The following is a 21,313-nucleotide window of genomic DNA, read 5'->3' as shown; positions in this document are numbered from 1 at the left end:
TCACTAAACAGAGAACATCCCTGGTCCTCCCTACTGCCTCTGATCTGGAGGACTCACTAAACACACATGCTTCGTTTGTAAATGGTGTTGCAGTGTACCCCTGGCTATTCATTAATAAATACATTTAAAAAACAAGAAAATGGTGCTATACGGTTTGCTTAATATTAGGAATTTTAAAGGATTTATACATTTACTTTTGATACTTTTACTTATATATATTTAAGTATTTTTAAAACCAAATATGACTATTGGGTACTTTTTAACACCACTGCTAGTTTCTCCAGGGTTAAAGGTCATTTCAATTCAGGAAGTACACTGAAATTACAAATCTCTTCAATTAGGAATATTTGGAATTGATTTTACTCTCTGAATTGACAGGAATTGAACCCAAGCCTTTGTTACTTCTACACCAACACCAGGTAAAGAGGAGGAGGACTGGAGACATTTACATTTTAGTCATTTAGCAGACACTCTTATCCAGAGTGACGTACAGTAGTGAATGCATACATTTCACGCTTTATTTTTTATTTTATTTTTTTTGTACTGGCCCTCCGTGGGAATCGAACCCACAACCCTGGCATTACACACACCATGCTGGCATTGCAAACACCATGCTCTACCAACTGAGCCACAAGGGAAGCTCTTTAATGCACATTTCCAGCCAGTCTACTAAGTGCAGTGTATGTGTGTGTGCAGTCAGTCCCCAAGTCATTTAGCAGGTTGTTTTGTGGTTTGATGAGCCTAGGCACCAAAATAGTAAAAGAACAAGTGATCGCAATAAACGAATAAAACAATCTGCAGATGAAGTCATAAAATAGTCTCTCTCCTCTCCTCTCCTCTCCTCTCCTCTCCTCTCCTCTTCTCTTCTCTTCTCTTCTCTTCTCCTCTCCCCAGCCTCTCCTCTCTTCTCCTCTCCTCTCTTCTCCTCTCCTCTCCTCTCCTCTCTTCTCCTCTCCTCTCCCCAGCCTCTCCTCTCTTCTCCTCTCCTCTCCCCAGCCTCTCCTCTCCTCTCCTCTCTTCTCCTCTCCTCTCCCCAGCCTCTCCTCTCTTCTCCTCTCCTCTCTTCTCCTCTCCTCTCCTCTCCTCTCCTCTCTTCTCCTCTCCTCTCTTCTCCTCTCCTCTCCCCAGCCTCTCCTCTCTTCTCCTCTCCTCTCTTCTCCTCTCCTCTCCTCTCCTCTCTTCTCCTCTCCTCTCTTCTCCTCTCCTCTCCTCCTCTCCTCCTCTCCTCTCCTCTCCTCTCCTCTCCTCCTCTCCTCTCCTCTCCTCTCCTCTTTTGGTCAGCTGAAAGTTGAATGTATTCAACAGTAAACAGTGAGAGAGTATCCATTTCCCCAAATACAAAGATAATTTGAGGATCATGTTTCCCTGCATTGATCTCTCTCTCTCTCTCTCTCTCTCTCTCTCTCTCTCTCTCTCTCTCTCTCTCTCTCTCTCTCTCTCTCTCTCTCTCTCTCTCTCTCTCTCTCTCTCTCTCTCTCTCTCTCTCTCTAGTCAGAATCTGATGTTCAAAAGTTCTTATCGGTTTTAAGAAATGATAGAGGATACATTTCATTAAATAAAGTAAAAATAAACTCTCTTTTAGTAAGGCGCCATCTTGGTCATTGGAGGACCTACATCTTCCTGGTTAGGTAACCTGGTTCTCTTCTTCTCTCTTCTCTTCCCTGTCCCCCTTCTTCTCTTCCCTGTCCCTTCTTCTCTTCCCTGTCCCTCTCTTCTTTTCCCTGTCCTTCTCTTCTCTGTCCCCCTCTTCTCTTCCCTGTCCCCCTCTTCTCTGTCCCCCTCTTCTCTTCCCTGTCCTTCTCTTCCCTGTCCTTCTCTTCTCTTCCCTGTCCCTCTCTTCTTCCCTGTCCTCTCTTCCCTGTCCTTCTCTTCTCTTCCCTGTCCTTCTCTTCTCTTCCCTGTCCTTCTCTTCTCTTCCTGTCCTTCTCTTCCCTGTTCTCTTCCTGTCCCCCTCTCTTCCCTGTCCTTCTCTTCCCTGTCCCTTCTCTTCCCTGTCCTTCTCTTCTCTTCCCTGTCCTTCTCTTCTCTGTCCCTCTCTTCTCTTCCCTGTCCTTCTCTTCCTGTCCTTCTCTTCTCTGTCCCCCTCTTCTCTTCCCTGTCCTTCTCTTCCCTGTCCTTCTCTTCCCTGTCCTTCTCTTCCCTGTCCTTCTCTTCTCTGTCCCCCTCTTCTCTTCCCTGTCCTTCTCTTCCCTGTCCTTCTCTTCCCTGTCCTTCTCTTCCCTGTCCTTCTCTTCCCTGTCCTTCTCTTCTCTGTCCCCCTCTTCTCTTCCCTGTCCTTCTCTTCCCTGTCCCCCTCTTCTCTTCCCTGTCCCCCTCTTCTCTTCCCTGTCCCCCTCTTCTCTTCCCTGTCCTTCTCTTCCCTGTCCCCCTCTTCTCTTCCCTGTCCTTCTCTTCCCTGTCCTTCTCTTCCCTGTCCTTCTCTTCCCTGTCCCCCTCTTCTCTGTCCCCCTCTTCTCTTCCCTGTCCTTCTCTTCTCTGTCCCCCTCTTCTCTTCCCTGTCCTTCTCTTCCCTGTCCCCCTCTTCTCTGTCCCCCTCTTCTCTTCCCTGTCCTTCTCTTCCCTGTCCCCCCTTCTCTTCCCTGTCCTTCTCTTCCCTGTCCCCCTCTTCTCTTCCCTGTCCTTCTCTTCCCTGTCCTTCTCTTCTCTGTCCCCCCTTCTCTTCCCTGTCCTTCTCTTCCCTGTCCCCCTCTTCTCTTCCCTGTCCTTCTCTTCCCTGTCCTTCTCTTCTCTGTCCCCCTCTTCTCTTCCCTGTCCTTCTCTTCCCTGTCCTTCTCTTCCCTGTCCTTCTCTTCCCTGTCCCCCTCTTCTCTTCCCTGTCCTTCTCTTCCCTGTCCCCCTCTTCTCTTCCCTGTCCTTCTCTTCCCTGTCCCCCTCTTCTCTTCCCTGTCCTTCTCTTCCCTGTCCTTCTCTTCCCTGTCCCCCTCTTCTCTTTCCCTGTCCTTCTCTTCCCTGTCCTTCTCTTCCCTGTCCTTCTTCCCTGTCCCCCCTTCTTCTCTTCCTCTGTCCCTTCTCTTCCCTGTCCCCCTCTTTCTTTCCCTGTCCTTCTCTTCCCTGTCCTTCTCTTCCCTGTCCCCTCTTCTCTTCCCTGTCCTTCTCTTCCCTGTCCTTCTCTTCCCTGTCCTTCTCTTCCCTGTCCCCCTCTTCTCTTCCCTGTCCTTCTCTTCCCTGTCCTTCTCTTCTCTGTCCCTCTCTTCTCTTCCCTGTCCTTCTCTTCCCTGTCCTTCTCTTCCCTGTCCTTCTCTTCTCTGTCCCCCTCTTCTCTTCCCTGTCCTTCTCTTCTCTGTTCCTCTCTATCTTCTCTTCCACCCCCTCTGCTTCTCTCTTCTTAACTAATGCCAGAATGTCACTCCCGGGGTGAGCGTGGGAGCTAGTTAATGTTAACTATTATTCAGGAACACGACATGACGTGATCAGTGTGTGTTCCCTGAGTGCCTACGTGCGTAAACGGTGACATTACCGCGACTGAACAGAAAGAGAGTGTTAATTTTCTTCATTATTTCCTACGTAAACAGAATAAATTAAATGAGGTCCTAAAATGTGTAGCGGATTGCAACCCAAATGGCCGATAGGGCTCTGGTCAAAAGTAGTGCACTATGTAGGGAATATAGAATGCCATTTGGGACTACACTATATTATGTAAATAAGCGATGCCAAGTAAATACCGAACTAATCTATGCTGGATATGTGGCGACAGACACCTAATCACGTGGTGCGTCACTAATTTCATTATTAGAATAAACCACACTTATTTTTTTTAGTATTTTTTTTTTAGGGAGTAGATCAGCTTTAATATAGCAGATAGATTGTAGCTTCCATCAATGAAGTTGTCTGCATCATTTCCATTTACCCCATATATTATTTTGGGGGGGAAATATATATATATATATATATATATATATATATATATATATTTATTTATTTATATATACACACACCACTGTTCAAAAGTTTGGGGGTCACTTAGAAATGTCCTTGTTTTTTTTTTTAAAGAAAAGTAAAGAAAAATTGTCCATTAAAATAACATCAAATTGATCAGAAATACAGTGTAGACATTGTTAATGTTGTAAATGACTATTGTAGCTGGAAACAGCTGATTTTTAATGGAATATATACATAGGCGTACAGAGGCCCATTATCAGCAACCATCACTCCTGTGTTCCAATGGCACGTTGTGTTGGCTAATCCAAGTTTATCATTTTTAAAAGGCTAATTGATCATTAGATTATGTTAGCACAGCTGAAAGCTTTTGTTCTCATTAAAGAAGCAATAAAACTGGCCTTCTTTAGACTAGTTGAGTATCTGAAGCATCAGCATTTGTGGGTTCGAATACAGGCTCAAAATGTCCAGAAACAAATAACTTTCTTCTGAAACTCATGTCTATTCTTGTTCTGAAAAATGAAGGCTATTCCATGCGAGAAATAGCCAAGAAACTGAAGATCTCATACAACGCTGTGTACTACTCCCTTCACAGAACAGCGCAAACTGGCTCTAACCAGAATAGAAAGAGGAGTGGGAGGCCCCGGTGCACAACTGAGCAAGAGGACAAGTACATTAGAGTGTCTAGTTGGAGAAACAGATGCCTCACAAGTCCTCAATGGCAGCTTCATTAAATAGTACCCACAAAACACCAGTCTCAACGTCAACAGTGAAGAGGCGACTCCGGGATGCTGGCCTTCTAGGCAGAGTTGCGAAGAAAAAAGCCATATCTCAGACTGGCCAATAAAAAGAAAAGATTAAGATGGGCAAAAGAACACAGACACTGGACAGAGGAACTCTGCCTAGAAGGCCAGCATCCCGGAGTCGCCTCTTCACTGGACAGAGGAACTCTGTCTAGAAGGCCAGCATCCCGGAGTCGCCTCTTCACTGGACAGAGGAACTCTGCCTAGAAGGCCAGCATCCCGGAGTCGCCTCTTCACTGGACAGAGGAACTCTGTCTAGAAGGCCAGCATCCTGGAGTCGCCTCTTCACTGTTGACGTTGAGACTGGACAGAGGAACTCTGTCTAGAAGGCCAGCATCCTGGAGTCGCCTCTTCACTGTTGACGTTGAGACTGGACAGAGGAACTCTGCCTAGAAGGCCAGCATCCTGGAGTCGCCTCTTCACTGTTGACGTTGAGACTGGACAGAGGAACTCTGCCTAGAAGGCCAGCATCCCGGAGTCGCCTCTCCACTGTTGACGTTGAGACTGGACAGAGGAACTCTGCCTAGAAGGCCAGCATCCCGGAGTCGCCTCTCCACTGTTGACGTTGAGACTGGACAGAGGAACTCTGTCTAGAAGGCCAGCATCCTGGAGTCGCCTCTCCACTGGACAGAGGAACTCTGCCTAGAAGGCCAGCATCCTGGAGTCGCCTCTCCACTGGACAGAGGAACTCTGTCTAGAAGGCCAGCATCCTGGAGTCGCCTCTCCACTGGACAGAGAAACTCTGTCTAGAAGGCCAGCATCCCAGAGTCGCCTCTCCACTGGACAGAGGAACTCTGTCTAGAAGGCCAGCATCCCGGAGTCGCCTCTTCACTGGACAGAGGAACTCTGTCTAGAAGGCCAGCATCCTGGAGTCGCCTCTTCACTGTTGACGTTGAGACTGGACAGAGGAACTCTGTCTAGAAGGCCAGCATCCCGGAGTCGCCTCTCCACTGGACAGAGGAACTCTGTCTAGAAGGCCAGCATCCTGGAGTCGCCTCTTCACTGTTGACGTTGAGACTGGACAGAGGAACTCTGTCTAGAAGGCCAGCATCCCGGAGTCGCCTCTCCACTGGACAGAGGAACTCTGTCTAGAAGGCCAGCATCCCGGAGTCGCCTCTCCACTGGACAGAGGAACTCTGTCTAGAAGGCCAGCATCCCGGAGTCGCCTCTCCACTGGACAGAGGAACTCTGCCTAGAAGGCCAGCATCCTGGAGTCGCCTCTCCACTGGACAGAGGAACTCTGTCTAGAAGGCCAGCATCCTGGAGTCGCCTCTCCACTGGACAGAGGAACTCTGTCTAGAAGGCCAGCATCCTGGAGTCGCCTCTCCACTGGACAGAGGAACTCTGTCTAGAAGGCCAGCATCCCGGAGTCGCCTCTCCACTGGACAGAGGAACTCTGTCTAGAAGGCCAGCATCCCGGAGTCGCCTCTCCACTGGACAGAGGAACTCTGCCTAGAAGGCCAGCATCCTGGAGTCGCCTCTCCACTGGACAGAGGAACTCTGTCTAGAAGGCCAGCATCCTGGAGTCGCCTCTCCACTGGACAGAGGAACTCTGTCTAGAAGGCCAGCATCCCGGAGTCGCCTCTTCACCCCGATCATTTTTTCCCTATTTTTCTATGGGGTCGATCAGCTTTAGTATTGCAGATAGATTGTACCTTCCTCAATGTAATTGTCTGCATCATTTCCAATCCCCCCCATATATTTTTCTGGCAAATATATACAGTACCAATCAAACGTTTGGATACACCAACTCATTACAGGGTTTTTCTTTATTTGTACTATTTTCTACATTGTGGAATAATAGTGAAGACATCAAAACTATGAAATAACACACATGGAATCATGTAGTAACCAAAAAAGTGTTAAACAAATCAAAATATATTTGAGATTCTTCAAAGTAGCCACCTGATGCCTTGAGTTTGAGTTTATTTGAGTTTATTTTATTTTTACAGGGACAGTGCACATTAATCAACGTTTCAGTTAAAGTGCCGGTTTTAGCCAGCCGGCTAATTTTCAACCGCAGTCCCTGGGCAGGTTATTAAAAACAATTACAATACAGACAATCAATGAGAAGTGAGCACATGCAGAGCAACATAGGACAAGCAAGACATAGCATAAAGACAGAGCAGCATAGAACAAGCAAGACATAGCATGCAGACAGAGCAACAAAGAACAAAAAGCAACAAGACAAAACCCATAAAAGCAACAAAGTGTTTCCACACCTCACAAGCTACAGACAACAGACAACATGGAAAGCAGCAATACACAGCTAGGGATTATGTTCACAAATCTGATTGACCTTTAGCCATGTCTTCATGTATTTTGTGAAAGTGTGATATGTGGTGCAGTTATGTGTGTCTGATGGCAGTGTATTCCAGACATGGGACGCTCTCACAGAGAAAGCGGATTTACTAAAGGTGCTTTTCCTTAAGGGAACTATACAGTCACCTCTCATGGCAGACCTTGTGGATCTGCTGCCATATGTTTGGGTTTTCTGTTTAACTAAAATACTGAGTGGAGGGGGAGCCAGGACATTTAGGATCTTGAATACAAGACATGCGTCGGTGTATTGCACCAGATTTTCCCAACTCAGGAGCTCATGCTTTCTGAGGATGTAACAGTGATGATGGCTATTGGGCTTCCTATCGAGCACTTTGAGAGCCTGTTTGCAGACAGACTGAATAGGTTTTAATGTTGTACAGCAAGCTTGGGCCCAACTAGTCAAGCAGTATGTTACGTGGGGAGAGTATCATAGATTTGAAGTACAGTTTTGCTACCTCTGTAGTCAAATTAGCTAGGTTGAATTTGGTTATTTGAGTTACATTTTTCACCTGCTTTTAAAAGAGAGGTTGGAATCAAGTATGATGCCAAGGTACTTAAAAGCAGATACCACCTGGAGCTTCTCCCCTGACACATAGACATCTGGCTCAGTAGCATCTGATACCACCTGGAGCTTCTCCCCTGACACATAGACATCTGGCTCAGTAGCATCTGTTGCCCTCTTTGTGAAGAACATGCAGACAGTTTTTTTCACATTGAGATGCAAACACGAGTCACTGAGCCACTTTGTAACCTGGACCATTACAGTAGTGAGTTCTTGTGCAGCTTGTTGTTTGCTCTTTGCATGCACATATATCACAGTATCATCTGCATACATTTGAACTTCAGACCCAGTGCAGACGGAAGGCAGATCATTAATGTACAGGCTGAACAGGAGGGGCCCCAGTATTGACCCTTGGGGCACGCCCACATCATAGCTAAGAGTGGGCGACAGCTCATTGCTCACTCTCGGCATTCTCTCAACCAGCTTCACTCGGAATGCTTTTCCAACATATAAATATATATATTTTTTATTTAAATATATTTTTCTTTATTACTCTCTAATCCTACCTCCCCTCCTCTAATTGGAGTAAACTAGGGCACAACAATGCTTTGGCTTCTACTTCCAGTTTATACATACTATGTACATTTTATGGACACAATATATTTTACAATAGTTATATTTAGTTTGTTTATACTCCTTCCTCTAACCTTAACCCCTCCCATCTATTTCTTCCACAAAGGTTCTGAACCTATATATGGTTTACAATATATTATCTTGTTGTTATTAGTCCCACCCTTCAGCTCCATTCAACCCCTCCCATCTCTTAACACCATCCATTTTGGATTTCTGTTTTCCAGATATTTTTCCAACTGTGCTGTGATGTTTCACAAAAAGATTGTAAATTAAAAATAAACATGTTTTCTAAAAGTATTATTGTATTATTGATCGATTGACTATGACTTTGACTTCCGTCAATGATACCAAGCTGTCCAGGCCCTGGGGCAGCAAAGCAGTCCCAAACCATGATGCTCCCCTCCACCATACTTTACAGTTGGGATGAGGTTTATGATGTTGGTGTGCTGTGCCTTTTGTTCTCCACACATAGTGTTGTGTGTTCCTTCTTAACAACTCAAATGTAGTTTTTAATCTGTCCACATAATATTTTGCCAGTAGCGCTGTGGAACATCCAGGTGCACTTTTACAAACTTCAGACGTGCAGCAATGGTTTTTTTTGGACAGCAGTGGCTTCTTCCATGGTGTCCTCCCATGAACACCATTCTTGTTTAGTGTTTGACGTATAGTAGACTTGTCAACAGAGATGTTAGCATGTTCCAGAGATTTCTGTAAATCTTTAGCTGACACTCTAGGATTCTTCTTAACCTCACTGAGCATTCTGCTCTGTGCTCTTGAAGTCATTTTTGCAGGATGGCCGCTCCTAGGGAGAGTAGCAACAGTGATGAACTTTCTCCATTTATAGACTATTAGTCTTACCGTGGACTGATGAACATCAAGGCTTTTAGAGATACTTTTGTAACCCTTTCCAGCTTTATGCAAGTCAACAATTCTAGTTAGCTAGCTAACTATATAGCTAGGTGTCATCTAAAATAACCCTAATTTACAAGACAGTTCTTATTTGATTAATGGAGGACCCATCTATGTGAAGCTAGCCACAATAAGGATTAGCCACAATAGTGGACTTTGCAGTTAGCCTTCAAAATAAAAGTATGGCATAATTCTACTATTTGTATTCATTTGCATCACTGTCAATGACAAACCTTTATTTTGAAGGAAAACCGCAAATTCCACTATTGTGGCTAATCCTTATTGTGGCTAGCTTCACAACACATAACCTGGTCAGGTCGAGCCTCATTAGCCAGATGAAGCTAGCTGGCTGCTTATAACGTTAGCTTTAGGCAACAGGGTTAAGTAGCTGGCTAGCTATTTATTTTCATGAACTGAAGTTCAATTTCAATAGGCGAACAACAAGTGGCAACCTAGCTAATACTTACAAGGATTCCTAAATCATTGCTAAGAATACTGAAAATGACTGCAGGTTCTACTGGTCGTTGTTTTCAGGCTGGTTGTATTGGTGCTAACTAGGTACCAGGCTAAAGCTAGCTGCCCCAGAAGTTGCGGTCGAACAAATTATGCTTTATTTCGAGCGCAGTGTTGTAAACACATCGTTCGTGGCCGGTGTTTGCTTGTTTGCAGACTTTTTTTGTACAGCTTTGACAATGCTACTCTATCTTTTTTGACACACAAGGACCCAAACGGCGTTCCATAGTATGTCGTGAAGCTAATAGCAGTGACGCTACTACTGTGTAACTCCTGTAGGGCAACATCTGAAAAATAGCGCACTTGGTAGTGTGTACCGGTGCTCAACCAGTCAGCGAAAGCCAACATCATCCACGACAGAGAACGGTTGATTGTCAAGGGCAATGAATTCCATTATCTTGGCTTTAATGGATTTAGCCTTTGAGTTGTCTCGCAGAAATATTCTGACTCTTTCAAATGACACGAGCCACACAGCAGACATTGTGGGCTAGTTTAGGAATTTCCGTGGCATCATTACGTCATGTACCCATGTTAAAGGGTATGCACGACAGCTTTGACATCGGTTTTGCACATCGGGGCTTTAAACTAGACATCGGCCGATATTAGCTAAAAATGTCAACATCGGTATCGGGCCGATTCCAATATGTTCACCGATATATCATGCATCCCTAATAATAATGTACATTGAAAAATTGAACAACAATAACATCATTAGAACCAAGGAATCAATTTACATTTTAGTCATTTAGCAGACGCTCTTATCCAGAACGACTTACAGTAGTGAATGCATACATTTCATACATTTTTTTCTCCGTACTGGTCCCCCCGTGGGAATCGAACCCACAACCCTGGCGTTGCAAACACCATGCTCTACCAACTGAGCCACATGGGACCCATCAAAAACATTTTCCCTAAAAATGTAACAACAATAACACGATGAGAACCAAGGAATCAATCTAGGGCTTTCTTCACAAGCAGAAAAATAACAAAATGTATAGGAGAGACGAGAGAAGAGACAGGCATGACAAAACTGTCAATTTCATTGTGGCCTGTGGAATCCAGGCGCTGCAGCACAATGGACCTCGACTGTGTTTTTACTTGTCCGATCAAATGATTAACTAAAACTGACAAATCCATTCCTCTGTGTGTGTGTGTGTGTGTGTGTGTGTGTGTGTGTGTGTGTGTGTGTGTGTGTGTGTGTGTGTGTGTGTGTGTGTGTGTGTGTGTGTGTGTGTGTGTGTGTGTGTGTGTGTGTGTGGAATGACACTGTATAGACCTGTCCTGGTAAAAACAAGTGGAGAATTATGACTGTCATGGCTTATTGTTAGATAAACTTTAACAGTGTCAAATAAACGTTTATGTATGCAAAACATTGCGTTCAAGATGGAACTAAATAGCATGCATCAGTTTAAAGAGGCACTGTGCAGAAATCTCTCCGTCATTTCCTGGTTGCTAACGTTCTAATAGTTCGCCTAATTCCAGTCAGTTTATGTGACAAAACAAGCAAATATAGTGTAAAGAACCATTGTACCATCTAAACCGCTGTGAAATATATTTTCCCTAACTATAAATATAGTATTTTAAGCTGTTTGAAGCTGGTGTACAAAACCAAAACTAAACTTAAAAAAAAAAAAAAACGTCACGCATAGAAATAGTGCACATAGAACAGATCTACCGCTTCTTAGACTTGCTTTCAATGAGAATGACAGATCTATAAACACACAGTTCTATGTGAATTTGGTCAGGTCGCCCCAAAATGTTACATATTGTAGAAGTAAGTTCTTTATTTAGGATAAAAACAAAGTTCAGGCTAAAGATAAAGTACTATGTTTCGGTTTGTTTATATAACCACTTGTGTCAACATTTAATGCTCAGTTTTCAGTGTGTGTGTGTGTGTGTGTGTGTTTTGTTGAATTTTGCCTTGGTCAAACACCTGAAACAGCTTTTTCCTGCAATCTTGACCCATTATCATGATGCTTCATTTTATGTCAAAACATTTATTTTTTTGTCTGCATTATCTAAGCATTACCTCTTGAGCTGTCTGTATCCTCCTGACTGGTGGTTCTTTAGTTAAAATAAAATACATTTGCTTCTGTGCATCTCTGCTAAAATCTAGGTAAAAGATTGAAAGGAATGTGAGTAATAGTACGTTTAGTTATTGCTGTCACGCCCTTTGACCTTAGAGATCCTTTTATGTCTCTATTTTGGTTGGTCAGGGCGTGAGTTGGGGTGGGCATTCTATGTCCTTTTTTCTATGCTTTGTATTTCTTTGTTTTGGCCTGGTATGGCTCTCAATCAGGGACAGCTGTACATCGTTGTTGCTGATTGGGAGCCATACTTAGGCAGCCTGTTTTCCTTTGGGGTTTTGTGGGTAGTTATTTTCTTTTTAGTCATTTGTTACTTGACAGAACTGTTTGGCTGTTCGTTTTTTGTTTAGTTGTAAAGTGTTCTCATTTTCCATTAAATTTCATGATGAGCACTAACCACGCTGCGCCTTGGTGTACTCCATTCAACAGCCGTTACAATTGCTTGTTTGTCTAAAGTCTACTAAACATTGCATGAGTAGGTGTGACCAAACTTTTGACGTCAAAAGAAAAGAAATAAATATATTTTTTATATATTTCATTTTAACAGGACGAATCTGCCCCTGTGGCCATGATCTCTCCGATCCAATACAACCACCCATTGTAGCTGCTCTAAGATGGCAACTCAGCACAAAGGGACATGTATAGGACATGTATAGGGTATGTATAGGACATGTATGGGACATGTATAGGACATGTATAGGACATGTATGGGACATGTATGGGACATGTATAGGACATGTATGGGACATGTATGGGACATGTATAGGACATGTATAGGACATGTATAGGACATGTATGGGACATGTATGGGACATGTATTGGACATGTATTGGACATGTATGGGACATGTATAGGACATGTATTGGACATGTATTGGACATGTATGGGACATGTATAGGACATGTATGGGACATGTATAGGACATGCATAGGACATGCATGGGACATGTATGGGACATGTATGGGACATGTATAGGACATGTATGGGACATGTATAGGACATGTATGGGACATGTATAGGACATGTATGGGACATGTATAGGACATGCATAGGACATGCATAGGACATGTATGGGACATGTATGGGACATGTATAGGACATGTATGGGACATGTATAGGACATGTATTGGACATGTATGGGACATGTATAGGACATGTATAGGACATGCATAGGACATGCATGGGACATGTATGGGACATGTATGGGACATGTATGGGACATGTATAGGACATGTATGGGACATGTATAGGACATGTATTGGACATGTATGGGACATGTATAGGACATGTATGGGACATGTATAGGACATGTATTGGACATGTATGGGACATGTATAGGACATGTATGGGACATGTATAGGACATGTATAGGACATGTATGGGGTATGTATGGGGTATGTATGGGACATGTGACAACTGAATCTCAACAAGGAAACAGTTGGTGGTTGTATTTGATTCATGTTTATTGGAAAAGTCTGGATTTCAGCAAATATAGAAAGGCACGCAACTACAGAGATGGGACAAACATAGCTACAAGGTAAGCGCTTCATAATTATTATTATTATTATTATTATTTTTAAGTAGTGACCTTAGGCAAATCAATGTAGTTGGAGTTGAATTCTACAGACCCTGGTCTCTGCTCCACAGTTTATCAGAGCCTGACTTCTCCATGGAGTAGAGTATAATCAGCTAATTCTAGCTTAACCTTTTTATATTGAACAGTAGTGAAAAAAAGTACTCAGTTGTCATAGATGAGTAAAAGTAAAGATACCTTAATAGAAAATTACTCAAGTAAAAGTGAAAGTCGCCCAGTAAAATACTACTTGAAGTAAAAGTCTAAAAGTATTTGGTTTTAAATATACTTAAGTATCAGAAGTAAAAGTATAAATCATTTCAAATTCCTTCTATTAAGCAAACCAGATTGCAAAATGTTGAAATGTATTTTTATTTAAGGATAGCCTGGGGCACACTCCAACACTCAGAGATAATTTACTAATGAAGCATTTGTGTTTAGTGAGTCTGTCAGATCAGATGCAGTAGAGGTGATCAGATCAGGGATGTTCTCTGTTTAGTGTGTGAATGGGACCATTTTCCTGTCCTGCTAAGCATTCAACATGTAACGAGTACTTTTGGGTGTCAGGGAAAATGTACGGAGTAAAAAGTACATTACTTTATTTAGGAATGTAGTGAAGTAACAGTAAAAGTTGTCAAAAATATAAATAGTAAAGTAAAGTACAGATACCCCCCCCAAAAACGACTTAAGTAACGTTACTAATTTACACCACTGATATTGAACACATGGTCGCATGCCATTTACTAATAGTTTACTACGATAATCTAAGATACAAATGTAGAAAGATATGTAAATATAAGATATTTAACTTAGTCCAACAGCCTAATGTAGAAAGATATGTAAATATAAGATATAAAACTTAGTCCAACAGCCTAATGTAGAAAGATATGTAAATATAAGATATAAAACTTAGTCCAACAGCCTAATGTAGAAAGATATGTAAGATATAAAACTTAGTTCAACAGCCTAATGTAGAAAGATATGTAAGATATAAAACTTAGTTCAACAGCCTAATGTAGAAAGAAATGTAAGATATAAAACTTAGTTCAACAGCCTAATGTAGAAAGAAATATAAGATATAAAACTTAGTTCAACAGCCTAATGTAGAAAGATATGTAAGATATAAAACTTAGTTCAACAGCCTAATGTAGAAAGAAATATAAGATATAAAACTTAGTTCAACAGCCTAATGTAGAAAGATATGTAAGATATAAAACTTAGTTCAACAGCCTAATGTAGAAAGAAATATAAGATATAAAACTTAGTTCAACAGCCTACCTCGCAACGGTGCAATCAGCGTAGAGCGCCTCGAAGTCTCGCCTGGAGATGAGCTTACAGCGGTTCACTCCCGGTTGGATCGCACCGAGCCCCCTCAGGACCCGGACCTGCGACACAGTACACACAACCGGACAAATATCCAGGCGTTTCAGCTTGGTGTAAACGGTATGAAGCCCGCCGACGAGATGTTTTAGAAAGAGGTCAAAAACTTGGGGTAGACAAATCAAGTCGTCCTGTCCTCCGACGCTGAAAGAGGCGACTTTTACTCCGTGTACATCCACCATTCTGCACTCACTGGTTGTGGTTGTAGTGGTGGAAATTCCTCGATCTCCAAAAACCGGTGTGTTGGTGAATCCCAAGCCACCGGATGGGACTCCTGAGCCGGGTAGGAAGGGGTTGAGGAGTCCGGTGGTGGAGAGCCGCCGGGAGGGGGAGTCTGGATGAGGGCTGGTGGTTGTGGCGGTGTAGATGGGGTCGGAGCGGAATATTCCCAAGGAGGAAGGTGCTCCTGGGCCGGGTGAGAGGACAGGAGGGGTCGCCGAGACGGCCATAGTGGTGGACATGGTCACTTTCACTTGTTTCTCTCTCTCACTGGCGCTTATTTGTGCTCTACCATGTCTCCTCACCCTCTCTGTCTGTAACTTGTGGTCTTCTCTCTCTCCGTTTCCCACGCTCTACCCCGGTCGTCACTAGTTACCACCACAGCCACAAAGTCACAACACCCGCCTACCCGACCAATCAATGCGCCAGACAGCGCAGCTTCTGATGTCATTGGTCCAATCACATTGTATTAGTCACCTGCGCCGAATACAACAGGTGAAGAGCTTACCATGTAGAGTTTACCGTGTAGAGTTTACCATGTAGAGCTTACCATGTAGAGTTTACCGTGTAGAGTTTACCGTGTAGAGTTTACCGTGAAGAGCTTACCATGTAGAGTTTACCGTGTAGAGTTTACCGTGAAGAGCTTACCATGTAGAGTTTACCGTGTAGAGTTTACCGTGTAGAGTTTACCGTGTAGAGTTTACCGTGAAGAGCTTACCATGTAGAGTTTACCGTGTAGAGTTTACCGTGAAGAGCTTACCATGTAGAGTTTACCATGTAGAGTTTACCGTGTAGAGTTTACCGTGTAGAGTTTACCGTGAAGAGCTTACCATGTAGAGTTTACCGTGTAGAGCTTACCGTGTAGAGCTTACCGTGTAGAGTTTACCGTGAAGAGCTTACCATGTAGAGCTTACCGTGAAGAGTTTACCGTGTAGAGCTTACCGTGTAGAGTTTACCGTGTAGAGTTTACCGTGTAGAGCTTACCGTGTAGAGTTTACCGTGTAGAGTTTACCGTGTAGAGCTTACCGTGTAGAGCTTACCGTGTAGAGTTTACCGTGTAGAGTTTACCGTGAAGAGTTTACCGTGAAGAGTTTACCGTGAAGAGCTTACCGTGAAGAGCTTACCGTGTAGAGTTTACCGTGAAGAGCTTACCATGAAGAGCTTACCTACAAGCCCTTAACCAACAATGTAATTTTGATGTATTGAGTCAATGTGGAGGCTATATACAGGGTATTACGGTACAGAGTCAATGTGGAGGCTATATACAGGGTATTACGGTATTGAGTCAATGTGGAGGCTATATACAGGGTATTACGGTACTGAGTCAATGTGGAGGCTATATACAGGGTATTACGGTATTGAGTCAATGTGGAGGCTATATACAGGGTATTACGGTATTGAGTCAATGTGGAGGCTATATACAGGGTATTACGGTACTGAGTCAATGTGGAGGCTATATACAGGGTATTACGGTATTGAGTCAATGTGGAGGCTATATACAGGGTATTACGGTATTGAGTCAATGTGGAGGCTATATACAGGGTATTACGGTATTGAGTCAATGTGGAGGCTATATACAGGGTATTACGGTATTGAGTCAATGTGGAGGCTATATACAGGGTATTACGGTATTGAGTCAATGTGGAGGCTATATACAGGGTATTACGGTACTGAGTCAATGTGGAGGCTATATACAGGGTATTACGGTATTGAGTCAATGTGGAGGCTATATACAGGGTATTACGGTATTGAGTCAATGTGGAGGCTATATACAGGGTATTACGGTACTGAGTCAATGTGGAGGCTATATACAGGGTATTACGGTATTGAGTCAATGTGGAGGCTATATACAGGGTATTACGGTACTGAGTCAATGTGGAGGCTATATACAGGGTATTACGGTACTGAGTCAGTGTGGAGGCTATATACAGGGTATTACGGTACTGAGTCAATGTGGAGGCTATATACAGGGTATTACGGTATTGAGTCAATGTGGAGGCTATATACAGGGTATTACGGTATTGAGTCAATGTGGAGGCTATATACAGGGTATTACGGTATTGAGTCAATGTGGAGGCTATATACAGGGTATTACGGTATTGAGTCAATGTGGAGGCTATATACAGGGTATTACGGTATTGAGTCAATGTGGAGGCTATATACAGGGTATTACGGTACTGAGTCAATGTGGAGGCTATATACAGGGTATTACGGTACTGAGTCAGTGTGGAGGCTATATACAGGGTGTTACGGTACTGAGTCAATGTGGAGGCTATATACAGGGTATTACGGTACTGAGTCAGTGTGGAGGCTATATACAGGGTATTACGGTACTGAGTCAATGTGGAGGCTATATACAGGGTATTACGGTACTGAGTCAATGTGGAGGCTATATACAGGGTATTACGGTACTGAGTCAATGTGGAGGCTATATACAGAGGGTATTACGGTACTGAGTCAATGTGGAGGCTATATACAGAGGGGATTACGGTACTGAGTCAATGTGGAGGCTATATACAGGGTATTACGGTACTGAGTCAATGTGGAGGCTATATACAGGGTATTACGGTACTGAGTCAATGTGGAGGCTATATACAGGGTATTACGGTACTGAGTCAGTGTGGAGGCTATATACAGGGTATTACGGTACTGAGTCAATGTGGAGGCTATATACAGGGTATTACGGTACTGAGTCAATGTGGAGGCTATATACAGGGGGTACCGGTACAGAGTCAATGTGGAGGCTATATACAGGGTATTACGGTACTGAGTCAGTGTGCATGGTACCTCTTTGTGTTGAAGGTTCCCGAACCAGATAAAAAAAAACTGATAAAAGAACAACTTACTGCACAAATAAACACAGCCATTTTATAAATATTGTATTGTAATTTGTACTGTACTATGTACCAGTCCAAACTTTTGACTGGTACTGTGTTAGACACAGGAGGTTGGTGGCACCTTAAATAGGGAGGATGGGCTCGTGCTAATGACTGGAGCGGAATTAGTGGAATGGTCTCAAACACATGGCTTCCATGGTTTCCATGGTGTTTGACGCCATTACATTGGCTCTGTTCCAGCCAGTATTATGAGCCTTCCTCCCCTCAACAGCCTCCTGTGATATTAGACCTAGGTATTGTGTTTATGTAGGCTATGCGTGACATTTTTTAAATGTATGTATTTCAGTCCTTGTCTAACAATGTTCTGTACCATGTATTATGTCATGTTTCATGTGGACCCCGGGAAGAGTAGCTGATGCTTTTGCAGCGGTTAATGGGGATCCTAAATAAAATGCCTAAACACCAATCGGATGAGGGAGTGTCATGACAGTCACAAAGTCACAAGGCCCACCTACTTGACCTACAAATAAACCAATCAAATGCAAAGTGGGTATCAGATGTTTTATTCTAAACTCAGCTTGCAACCTTATCATGTTTTCCCTTACTCATAGTTACATGTCTTAACCCAAAATAGGTTCACTACAATATCTGGCATGTAGACAAACAAATTGATTTTAGATTTTTATTTTCATTATCCACAAGTAATACACTCATAAAAAATGTACACTTTCACAGATTTTTTAAATGTATTTATTGGCTGATTTTAAAACGCACTATGCAGGGATTTTTTTGTACAGGTTGCTAGAATTCCTGGTTGATAGAATTCCTGGTTGATAGAATTCCTGGTTGATAGAATTCCTGGTTGATAGAATTCCTGGTTGATAGAATTCCTGGTTGCTAGAATTCCTGGTTGATATAATTCCTGGTTGATATAATTCCTGGATGCTATAATTCCTGGTTGATATCATTCCGGGTTGCTAGAATTCCTGGTTGCTAGAATTCCTGGTTGCTAGAATTCCTGGTTGATATAATTCCTGGATGCTAGAATTCCTGGTTGATATCATTCCTGGTTGATAGAATTCCTGGTTGCTAGAATTCCTGGTTGATATAATTCCTGGTTGATATAATTCCTGGATGCTAGAATTCCTGGTTGCTAGAATTCCTGGTTGATATCATTCCTGGTTGATAGAATTCCTGGTTGCTAGAATTCCTGGTTGATAGAATTCCTGGTTGATAGAATTCCTGGTTGATAGAATTCCTGGTTGCTAGAATTCCTGGTTGATAGAATTCCTGGTTGATAGAATTCCTGGTTGCTAGAATTCCTGGTTGATATAATTCCTGGTTGATATAATTCCTGGATGCTATAATTCCTGGTTGATATCATTCCGGGTTGCTAGAATTCCTGGTTGCTAGAATTCCTGGTTGCTAGAATTCCTGGTTGATATAATTCCTGGATGCTAGAATTCCTGGTTGATATCATTCCTGGTTGATAGAATTCCTGGTTGCTAGAATTCCTGGTTGATATAATTCCTGGTTGATATAATTCCTGGATGCTAGAATTCCTGGTTGCTAGAATTCCTGGTTGATATCATTCCTGGTTGATAGAATTCCTGGTTGCTAGAATTCCTGGTTGATATCATTCCTGGTTGCTAGAATTCCTGGTTGCTAGAATTCCTGGTTGATATAATTCCTGGTTGATATCATTCCTGGTTGCTAGAATTCCTGGTTGCTAGAATTCCTGGTTGATATAATTCCTGGTTGCTAGAATTCCTGGTTGATATCATTCCTGGTTGCTAGAATGCCTGGTTGCTAGAATTCTAATAATTCACCTAATTTCAGTTTGTGACAAAACAAGCAAGTACAGTGTAGAGAATTGTTGTACAATCTAACCCACAGTGAGAAAAAAAAAACCATTCATAACTAAAAATATAGTATTTTCAGCTGTTTCTAGATGGTGTACAAAACAGAAAGTAAAGCAAAAATGAAACCAGAACGAGAAGCATAGAAACAGGGCACATAGAACAGATGTACCACTTGCTTTCATTGACTTGCTTTCAATGAGAATGACAGATCTATAACACACATTTCTATTTAAATGGTCAGGTCACTCAAAAAGTGACATATTGCAGCTTTAAGGATGAAAACTTCAAACCTGTTACTTTATTTGTCACCTTAGACACTTACTAAAGTCATTCATGTATTTCATTTAACATAGCCTTGAAGTCCACCTTTTTAATATTTTGTACCAGTTTCCGTCTCTGTACGAAAGCATGGTCTTCAAGCTATGGAAAATGGCAAAGCATTTAATAATAATAATAATAACAAGAGATTGGACTTACATGGTACTTTTCTAGACACCCAAAGCTCTTCATAGTGTAAGGGGAAACTCACCACCAACACCAGAGCTTGACTTGGACTGAAATAGGTTCAGGTACAAGCCAATGTTTTACCTTTTTTTATTTGGCGCTATGGCAGGACGCTTACTGATGCTGTTTTCTGTTTAGATACTGTTAGGGTTGAACTGGCTATTTGTATGCATAACCTTTATAATATACTGGGGAAGCTATGCTAAGTACATAAACTACGAGTAAATCAACTGAAGACAAGAACTACAACCGGCAACAGGAAGTGCGTCACGACGCTGGGATCAGCCTACACGCCGACGACAGGAGGAGCAAGTTTAAACCACGCTCCTCCTCCCTCGGACAGGCCAGCATTGAGCGGGAAATATCTCTCAGTATAAAAGAGAGAACAATAGGATGTGTCGCTCTCTTCTCTGTTTTGCCCTGCGAGGTGTCACAGAGAGACCGTATATATATACTAACCACACATATACCACGCACGTGTTTGCATTAATTAAAGTACAGCTAAATCAGAAGTTACTATGTGCTGACTATTTTGTTCTGTTACCAGAAACGAACTGTCGCAACTTTAACAATACATGCCCAGCCGACAACGTGGGAATGGTTCTCTTTTGAAAGACCAATAAGAATTATTTCCTCTGAATCCAGTGATTCGGTCACTGACCCGTCGAATGTTTTTTGTTGTTGTTTTATTTCCCCTGCATGTTTGCGTTCAAGGAGACACCTTTTCTTTTCATAACACAGAAAATCAACCAAGTTATTATTATTTATTTTTTAATGGATTACAACATTTCCTCTAAATGCAATGTTTTCCTCCAACACTCCCCCTCGATAACCACCAAGCCTCGGTGTGAAATAATCCCATTTCTCCACATAGTTTTGCGATAAGCGTTACCTGCTGCATTATATCTCCCGAGTTCTGTGCTCAGCTCTTTTGCTGCCAGTTGCTCAAGATACGCTACATGGGATCTTTTTTTGTGTCAACAAAATGCGCAAATATTTGATATTATAACAATAATTTTGAAGTACATTTGGGAGTCACACGATGACATGTTGTGTGGTCCTTCCATTGCGACTGATCAGGAAAGCAGTTTATTACTACAGATTAAATACATTAAGGTGATAAACTCGATGCTCCTTTCCAGTAAATATGGAGGGTCTTATTCTGGTGACAGGATAATCAATGCTTGGCTGCCGTTTGTCCATAATAATAATAATAATAATAATAATAAAGTCATCGTGTAGGTTATTTGTGCGCAGACAGCCCTGTTGCCTCGAGTGACCACGCTCGCTATT

The 21,313-nt window shown here is 42.6% G+C and overlaps 1 protein-coding gene across 1 annotated transcript in view; it reads right to left on the bottom strand.

Annotated features, from left to right (window-relative positions):
- Nucleotides 1-15,166, bottom strand: part of LOC115199195 (dachshund homolog 2-like) — a 57,183-nt gene extending 42,017 nt beyond the window's left edge. Inside the window, exon 1 of the mRNA XM_029761823.1 lies at nt 14,497-15,166. Coding sequence (XP_029617683.1) covers nt 14,497-15,059 — 563 coding nt within the window. The 5' untranslated portion in view covers nt 15,060-15,166. The remainder of the gene's footprint in view (nt 1-14,496) is intronic.
- Nucleotides 15,167-21,313: the final 6,147 nt, after the last annotated feature.

Source organism: Salmo trutta, chromosome 8, assembly GCF_901001165.1.
Source record: "Salmo trutta chromosome 8, fSalTru1.1, whole genome shotgun sequence".
Classification (NCBI taxonomy): Eukaryota; Metazoa; Chordata; class Actinopteri; order Salmoniformes; family Salmonidae; genus Salmo; species Salmo trutta.
The sequence above is the reverse complement of the archived record's forward strand: the minus strand, read 5'-3'. Positions and strand labels throughout refer to the sequence as shown.